The sequence below is a fragment of the Fukomys damarensis genome, unplaced genomic scaffold, assembly GCF_012274545.1.
Source record: "Fukomys damarensis isolate Sample0158 unplaced genomic scaffold, DMR_v1.0_HiC HiC_scaffold_27, whole genome shotgun sequence".
Classification (NCBI taxonomy): Eukaryota; Metazoa; Chordata; class Mammalia; order Rodentia; family Bathyergidae; genus Fukomys; species Fukomys damarensis.
In genome coordinates, this window is record NW_022900939.1 from 6,001,132 (window position 1) to 6,010,314 (window position 9,183).

General features: G+C 49.0%; 1 protein-coding gene across 1 annotated transcript in view; it reads right to left on the reverse strand.

The window, feature by feature from the left end:
• Positions 1 to 8,894: 8,894 nt before the first annotated feature.
• Positions 8,895 to 9,183, reverse strand: part of Znf408 (zinc finger protein 408) — a 4,755-nt gene continuing 4,466 nt past the window's right edge. The window contains exon 7 of the mRNA XM_010612679.1: positions 8,895 to 9,043. Coding sequence (XP_010610981.1) covers positions 8,895 to 9,043 — 149 coding nt within the window. The remainder of the gene's footprint in view (positions 9,044 to 9,183) is intronic.

Consider the following 9,183-nt stretch of genomic DNA (forward strand, 5'->3'; position numbering starts at 1 on the left):
TTTTTTTTTTTTTTTTTTTTTTTTTGAGACGGGATCTCACTATGCAGTCTGCCCAGGCTGGCCTCAAACTTGAAGTGATTCTCCTGCCTCAGCCTTCTGAGTACTGGGCTGACATACATGAGCCACCAAGCCTGGCTGCAGGGGTCAGTCTTGCTACATTCAAGCTTCACAGAAATAGGACAGCTGGGATGGTTGTGCCTGTCGGTCCTTGGCCTGCAGGTCTCTGGGTCCATCTACTCTGTGTAGCAGAGGCCCGTCCCTCGTGACACTTGGCAGCATTAGCACATCCTCCATTCACCCACGACCCAGCGCTGCCCAGCGTTTCCACCTGTGGCTGCTTTAACAAGGGCTGCCGTGAACACCCAGGACTGCGTCTTGGTGTAATGGGTGGATGTTCCTCCCATTCGGTGGAAGCCCAGGAGAGGGTTTGTGGGTCATGCAGTGGGGCTGTGGCTGACGAAAGTTACCATGATGCGGAGCTGTCCGAAGTGGTGCTGTGGGTTAGCTCCGCCAGCCGCAGGCTCGGGGGGCCAGCTGCACCCTTAGCCATGCGCTGTGTTCTTCCTCCTTTTTGGGTTTTTGTTTGTTTGTTTGTTTGTTTTTGTTTTTTGGTACTGGGGATCAAACTTGAGATCTTGCGCTTGTGAGGCAGGCGGTGGCGGCACCACTGAGCTAAATACCCGGCCCCTTCCGCCTTTTTCTTTCTTTTTGGGGGGATGGTGATACTGGGATTGAACCCCGGGCCTTCCCACTGAGCTACATCACCATCCCATTTTTATTTCTTATTTGAGATGAGGTCCCCTTAAATTGCCCAGACTGGTCTCCAACCTGCAATACCCACCTGCTTCAGCCTCCCGAATAGCCAGGATTCTAGACATGCACACTGTACCCAGCTATTTTGCATATTTAAAAAATTCTCAAACATTGAAATTTACTTTACTTACTTAGGGTTTGTTTTCTTTTCTTTTCTTTTTTGAGACAGGGTCTAACTATGTGGTTGAGACTGACCTGGAACTCACTATGTAGCCCAGGCTGGTCTCGAACTCACAGCGATCCTCCTGCCTCAGCCTCCTGAGTGCTAGGATTACAGGGATGCACCACCACGACCAGTTTACTTAGGGTTTTTGTTGTTGTTGTTGTTGCTGCTGTTTTTGAGATAGTCGCTATGAAGCTCAGGCTGGCTTTGAACTCACAGGGCTCCTCCTGCCTCAGCCTCCTCAGTCCTGGGATCACAGGTGTGTGCCACCAGTGCCAGCCAGCCAGCCTGGGCAATCATCTATCTATGTGTCTTCAGCTTGGGAATTTTATTTTATTTTATTTTGGTACCGGGGATCAAACTCAGGCCCTTGTACTTGTGAGGCAGGCAGCGGAACCACTGAGCCAAATCCCCAGCCCATGGGCAATTTTTTTTTAATGTGCAGACCGCCAGGGCAGTCTCACCTCTAGTAGGCAGAGGAGCCCCAGCGTGTGGCTCACCTGACCTGTATTCACCCAAACACAGGCCCAAGCCATCAAAGTAGCACAGGATCCCCTGCTTGCCAATATCCATTCTTACACGCGCAGGTAAACAATGGAACCTCAGGTATCTGAAATTTTCCTTAGAACCTGCACTATACAGTCACCCCTGAGTGCAGCCTTTCTCCTCTGTGCTCACAGAGGTAGCCAATTGTGCCTCTGCCACGACCACGCCAGTAGAGTCTGCGTGACAATGCCGGTCACCTGGCAGAAACCAGACCAGAGGTATCGTCCCCATGGGGTTAAGCCTCCTGGAGGTCCTTGGCACACACCGCATGCAAAGTCAGCCGTGAAGAGAATAGCTGGCCTCTCTGCCTGCAGTTTGGGGACATTGGGTTCATCTATAATTCTGTTCTATTTTGTCTTTATTACTATTTGTTCATTATCTGTAGAATTGTATTCTGGGCCCAAGAAAGGTTAGGAACAATTAGATGTTCCTAGAGATGTGGAGATATTGAGGCACAAGAGGATGGGCGGCCAAAGTGCTGACCCTGAGCCCCGGACTGTGAAGTCCTGAAGGTGAACCTGAAGGTGACATGCTAAAGCCAGTCCTTTGTCTTACAAACTTCCCCCCTTCTGACTGCGTATAGGTGTGGTCTTACCTTGACTCAATGGTCTTAGCTTTTGTGATGGTATATAGGTGTGGTCTTACCTTGACCTTGTGGTCTTAATTTTTACAGTACTATTGTCTATCTTATGCCTGCCTGTGACTGGAATCACTCTTGTGATGTGCCCTTGAAACTAGTATATAAACACCTGGAGTTAGAAATAAAATTGCAGCAGCATTGGCAAACTTCACCTCGGTGTTGAGTGCTTTTGTCTGACTGTCATCGCCGAACCTGCTCCCACCTTTCAGAGAACCTGTATCTCCTCGTGAAATCCCGTGTATGCTGCCCTACGGTCGGTAGCATGCCTCCGTTCTCCTCTGGTCTCCTACACCTCCGTTTTACTGAGACTCAGCAACTGGCCACGATCACACAGCTGAGATACCAGCTCCAGAAGGCACCCAGGCCTTCAGGCACAAAGCCTGTGTCCCCTGAACTATATTCCTGTCCCTTGTCTTGACTTCTTGAGGCCTGTAAGAACTGGCCCTCAGCCTGGGCAATTTAACATGAACCTGTCTCAAAATAAAAAACACAGCTAAGCATGGTGGCAAATGCCTATAATCCTAGCACTTGGGAGGCTGAGGCAGGAGAACGGCCATGAGTGAAAGACCAGCCTGGACCTGCTGGTATACCGAGACCGAGATTGCCTACAGGTCTTAGCAAAACAAACAAACAAACACGTAGGCTAATGCCAGAGAACTGGCAGCGGGACGAAGTAGACAGAAACGTCTCACTCCCAATACATTGAAGAAGTAGGATCCCGCAACAGGCTCAAAACCCAAAAACTAGCTACACCTGGAAGGTACCTCTGAAAAGACGTCATTGACCTGAGGGTTTTGAATACTGGCAGTAAAGCTACTTGCCAAAAGAAATTTATAAGCATCAACTCAGGAATCGATTTTAATTTTAAAAAGTAGAAAATGAGAAGACAAGATGCAACCCCTACAGACTTTCAGCTCGCCAAAGGCAAACCCCAAGGGCAATGAAGTGGGACAATCTGAAAACCCTCACCTGGACTCTCTGAAGTGAGAACAGCACAAGTAATAAAGCAGATGAACGAGGCTCTAGAAAAAAATCAAAGCAGAAATAATTTCCCAGGTAACTACAGAGACCAGAATGAAAGATACCAATAAAAAAATAGAGGAGCTCAGGAATGTGGTGGAAACCATGAATGCCTAGCATAGGAAAGAAATGGAAACCATGAAACAGATTCAAACATATCCAGGAGATTAAAAACTCCGTTGAAAGGATATGCAGCTGGGCTGCGGATTTAGCTCAGTGGCACAGCACCTGCCTTTCAAGTACAAGGTCCTGAGTTCAATCCCGGTACAAAATGTATGTGTGTGTGTGTGTGTGTGTGTATGCAGCAGAATGACCCAATATGAGGACAGAATATCAGCTATAGAAGATAGGATTGCAGTTAGCAATCGGGAATTCAAAGATTTCTTGAAAATAGCAAGGGACCATGAGAAATCAGACGATGCAAAGAAGAATAACATAAGAGTGATTGGAGTCATTGAAAAAGCAGGAGATAGTGCAAATAACATAAAAAATCTGTTCTCAGAAGTCATGGGAGAAAACTTCCCAAGCAAAAAGAATTTGACATACAGATAGGTGAGGCAGATAGGCCTCTAATTAGCCATGATAAAAAAAAAGGTCTTCTCCAAAGCATATAATAGTCAAGATTCCAGAAATTCAACACAAAGAATATTAAAAGCTTTTAGAGAATAGAAACAGGGCCGGGGATTTAGCTCAGCGGTTCGGTGGCCTGCCTTGCAAGCGCAAGGACCTGAGTTCAATCCCCGGTACAAAAAAAAAAGAGAGAGAATAGAAACAAATCACCTATAAAGGGAAGCCCAACAGAGTCACAGCAGACTTCTCAACACAAACCCTTATGTTAAGGAGAGCTTGGAGTGAAGTATTTCAAGCCCCAAAGGAAAACAACCTCCAACCAGATTGATGTACCTTGCAAAACCATCTTGCAAAATTGACAAAGAAATAAGATACTTCTATGACAAAGAACACCTGAAGAAATTCATGACCACCAAGCCGGGCGTGGTGGCGCACATCTGTAATCCCAGCATTTGGGAGGCTGAGGCAGGAGGATCACTGCTTCAGACCAGCCTGGGCTACATAGTGAGTTCCAGAGCTGTCTCAACTACATAGTGAGACCCTGTCTCAAAAAAACAAAATAAACAAATAAAAAAGAAATTCATGACCACTAAACCAGCACTCCAAAGTGTTCTGAAGGACATTCTGGAAAGAGACAATAAGGATTGGAACTCCATGAACCTCAAAAGAATGAATCCACCAGGCAAGGCCAGAAATTAAACAAACAAAAAAAAAAGGAAGCCAACAGCAGAAAAAATAACATCACCGAGATAAGATAATACATATTAGTTATCACCATCAGTGTTAATGGTCTCCATTCACAGAAACAGACTGTCAGAATGGATCCAATAATATGCTGCATACAAGAAATACATTTAACTGAAAAACAGATTCACAGAGTGGAAGTCAAGGGATGGAAAACAATTTTCCATGTGACAGGAAACCAGAAAAAAGCAGGGGTAGTTATTCTATTTGTAGACAAAGTGGATTTCAACCCAAGACTGATTAAGAGAGACAAAGAAGGTCACTACATCCTAGTAAAGGGAACAATGTAAGAGGAAGAGATGACAATCATAAATACAGATGCATCAAATGGCAGCACACCCAACTATATACAACAAATAATAACCAGCATGAAAAATCACACGAGCCCTGACACAGCTGTGACAGAGGAGCACAGTACCCCACTGGTACATATAGACAGCTCGGACCAGTGATGTTGGACATCTTTTCATGTATCTATTTGCTGCTTTTACTTCTTTGTCTGAGAAAGGTCTGTTCATTTCAGATGCCCGTTTTTGAATCGGATCTTTATCTTTGGGGGGTCTGATTGTTTGGAGTTCTTCATCTATTCTGGATAGTAGACCTCTGTCTGAGGAACAGCTGTTAATGTTTTTTTTTTTTTCCACTTTGTAGGTTGTCTCTTAGCTCTGCTGGTGGTTTCTCTTGCAGTGCAGAAGCTTTTTAATAAGGTGAGATCCCAGTTGTTGATTCTTTCTGCTAGTTCCTGCGCTACTGAGGATTTCTTCATAAAGTCTTTTCCTATGCCAGTGCTTTTGAGAGTTCTGCTTAACCTATCTTCCTATCTTCCAGCAAGTTTAGTGTTTCTGTTTTTAATATTTAGATCTTTAATCCACTTGGATTTTAGTTTAATACATGGTGAAAGACAGGGATCTAATTTTAATCATCGGCAGGTTGAAATCCAGCTTTTCTAACACAATTTATTGAAGAGGCTTTCTTTCTTTCTTTCTTTTGTTTTTTGTTTTTTGAGACAGGGTCTCACTATGTAGTTCAGACTGACCTGGAACTCACTATATAGCCTGGGCTGGTCTCGAACTCACAGTGATCCTCCTGCCTCAGCCTCCCAAGTGCTGGGATGACAGGCGTGCACCACCACGCCCGGCTTTGAAGAGGCTTTCTTTCCTCCAGTAAGGATGGTTGGCTCCTTTGTTAAAACAAAGCTGAGGTAGCTGAGTACATCTGGAGTTGTTTCTGCATCTTCCAATCTATTCCACTGACCCTTGGGTCTGGAAACAAAAGCTTTTGTACATAGGGAGTGGAGGAGGCTTGAAGGGGGAACTGGATAAAATTTATCAATTAAAAAAAAAAAAGACCAGCATGGACTATATAGTAAGACCCTGTCTCAAAACTAAACAAACAAAAACCACTAGGAATGTGTAGCTCAGTGATAGAATGCTTGGCTAAAATATGCAAGGCCCTGGGTTTGATACCCAGTATTGCAAAAGAAAAAAAGAGAAAAAAGTGCATTTAGTTAAAAAAAAATTAAAGAAGAAAACGTAATAGGTATACGGGCACACACCTATAATCCCAGCGCTCAGGAGGCTGAGGCAGGAGGAACACCACGAGCTCTAGGCCAGTCCGAGCTATATAGTGAGTTCAAGGCCAACCTGGACTACAGAGTGGGATCCTGTCTCTTCTCAAAAGCAAGACAAAATAGGGAGTCGGCAGGCCTGGGCTCCAGGCTGGCTCCTCAGTGGGGTCTCCACTCTGGGTTTCTGTTCCCTTGTCTGCCGAGTGAGGTGGGTGTCACTCATTTGACTTGTTTGTGTCGGCCATGCAGTGGCCAGAGCAGATTCAGTGTTGGCTTTCTCCTGTCCCTCTCAGGGCTCCCAGGATGGCCTTATGGGGGGAGGATGGGGCAGGGTGAGCACCCAGGTTTTGAACCGGGCATGGCTGCACGGTTGATGGCCTCCCCCACACCCTGAAGCATTCCTACTTCTCACACAGGTCAATGTCAAGTTAGGGATGTGTCCCCAGGATGCTGAGTGGAAGCCTGAGTCTGGAGCCAGGTGTGGTGGCACATGTCTGTTATCCCAGGATTTGAGAGGCTGAGGCAGGAGGATTTCGATAAGTTCAAGGCCAGCCTGGGCTGTATAGTGACTTCAAGGCCAGCCTGAACTACGCAGCCAGACACTGTCTCAGAAAAAAGAAAACAAGCCAGGTGTGGTGGTGCACACCTGTAATCCCGGCACTCGGGAGGCTGAGGCAGGAAGATCGCTAGGAGTTCAAGACCAGCCTGGGCTACATAGTGAGTTTCAGGTCAGTCTCAACTACACAGTGAGACCCTGTCTCAAAAAACCAAAAAAGAAAAAAAGAAAAAGAAAAGAAAGCCTGGTGGGAACAGTGTGCTGAGGAAAGAGTTGAGGAAGGGTGCAGTTGGCTCTAAGGAACAGGCCTGGCTGACAAGACTCAGCTCAGCTGGATTCTGGAGTCTGGGTGGCTTTGGCCTCTTCCCTGCAGAGCCCTGCTATTTCCTGCCCGCCTCACTCTCCGAGGGTGATTTAGACTTAGGTTCTGCCCAGAAAGTATTCACATTGGCTGGGCCGCTGGCTTAATGTCAGAGGCAAACCAGATGTGGACTGCCTGTGACTCGTGACCAAATTCTGGGAAGTCAAAAGATGGCCCCCACTGAATCCTGGCCTCCCCCTGCACTGATCCTGTGCCTTGGGCTGCGTCTCTCACTCTCTCTGAACCTGTTTCCTCCTTTGTGAATCAGGAGATGTGGCACCTATTTTGCAGGACAGCACAAAGCTGAAGCAAGTGCTAATTCTAGCACTAGGGAGGCTGAGGCAGGAGCATTTCAAGTTTGAGCCCAGCCTGGGCTAAATGAAGACGCTGCTTCAAAATATAAAACACATAGCTGCTTCTTGTCTCACCTCCTGCTCTCCCACAAAGCGACCCGTGTTGCTTCCCATCCCTCTCCTCGCTCACAGTGACTTTCCACATTTCAGCCTTCCAGACAGCAGCAGAATAGCCACCCAGACTTTGCAGGCCTCTTACCAGGCCCGAGTGCGATTTTCCTCTCTGGTTCCTGGAAGGGCTGGTGGTTCCCAGCCCGATCTCCTGTGCGCCTGCCGCCTCCTCTCTGCACCCACTTCAGACCGCCTATAACCTCACAGAGCCGAAAACCAGGCTGAACTCACCTGGGCTGGAGAACACAGTCCTGTCGCTTTCAGGTCCCGGAGAGCGAGTGCACCCCACGTCCTCACGCTGTCCTCCACCCTGGGCTTTGCCCCAACAGCTGTTCCCCAGATGTTCATTGACTCATTCCGCAGCCCTCGGGTCCCGTCCTGTCACCCTCTTTTGAGTCTCGTTCCCAGGGTCAGCCACACCCCACTGCCTGCCCACCTGCCAAATGACCAGCACAGGGTCAGGCCAGAGCCCAGCTCAGGGTGGCCTCCTGGACCCAGCTGCTTCAAGCTCCGGGATGGGTGGGGGACTGAAAGCCTTACTTCCCATCCTGTCTCCTGATCCTGAAGAAAGGTGGCGATGCTGCTTCTGGGGATGCTGTGGGCGAGTGTCCCTTGTCACATCCCGGGGCCCAGGAAATTGTGCTAATGCCTGGGGCAGTGGCTTGGCTTTGACAAGGACACTGCTGTCCCACAGCACTGTCCTGGCTCTTGGGGCCACAAAGCCCATCCACTCCTGTCACGCACAGGACAGCACAGATATGGCCCCGGCCACCTTCCCAGGACAAGTGGCCTCACAGCCCTCGGGTGGTATAAGAAGCCTCCAGATCACCAAAGCCTGGACTCAGCTGGTGACAGGGCTGTCCACAGAGCTGTGCTAACTCTCAGAAGCCATTCGGTCTGCGTCCAAATGAGGTCAGCAGTCTTTTCCCCCCAGCCCTTTCCATTTCCTTTTTGGTGCCAGGGATCAAACTTGGGACTTTATGCTTATGAAGCAGGAAATGGAACCACTGAGCTAGATTCCTGGCCCTCCATTTACTTTTTCTGTGGTACTGACCCCAGGGCCTCTTCACTTTTCTATACTTTTGACACAGGGTCTGGCTAAGTTGCCCAGGCTGGGCTAGAACTTGGGGTCCTCCTGACTCAGCTTTCAAGTGCTAGGATTACAGGCCTGTGCCATGATGGCTGACTCCTGAGGGGCTCGATGGGCGGCAAGTACCCAGGCAGGACAGCAGCACTGCCAACTGCATGTGGGATCCCTGGGTGGAGTTGCTTTGGCTCCGGGTACCCCGGGGAGGTGGCAGGACCTCTGCCCTGGGGAGTGGGTCAGCCATCATTTGGTGGCTCATAAGAAGGGCCATGGAGACCTGCTTGTCACAGTGGACTCCTGTCCCCCCCAGGCGACAAGACACAGACAAAAGTGCTGGGGAAAGTCTTTATAGGAGTGCCAGGGTCAGGGGCCCGTCTCTAGTGCTACCACCTCCCCCCAGGGACCAAAGCCCAAGTCCTTATGGATCAGCACCGGGCCTGGGCTGGGTTCTGGCTCCCTGGAAACTGCCGGGGGCGCGGCCGCCAGCCCGAGCTCAGGCTGCAGGAGCTCTGCTGTGGGTGTGGAGGGCGCCCAGGGCCAGTGACTGAGCTGGTGGCGCCTGAGGCTCTGTGGGAGGCTGTAGGCCATGCCGCAGGTGGGACAGCGGTGGGGCTTGTCCGGCAGGTGCGACTTGAGGTGGCGCCGGAGCTTG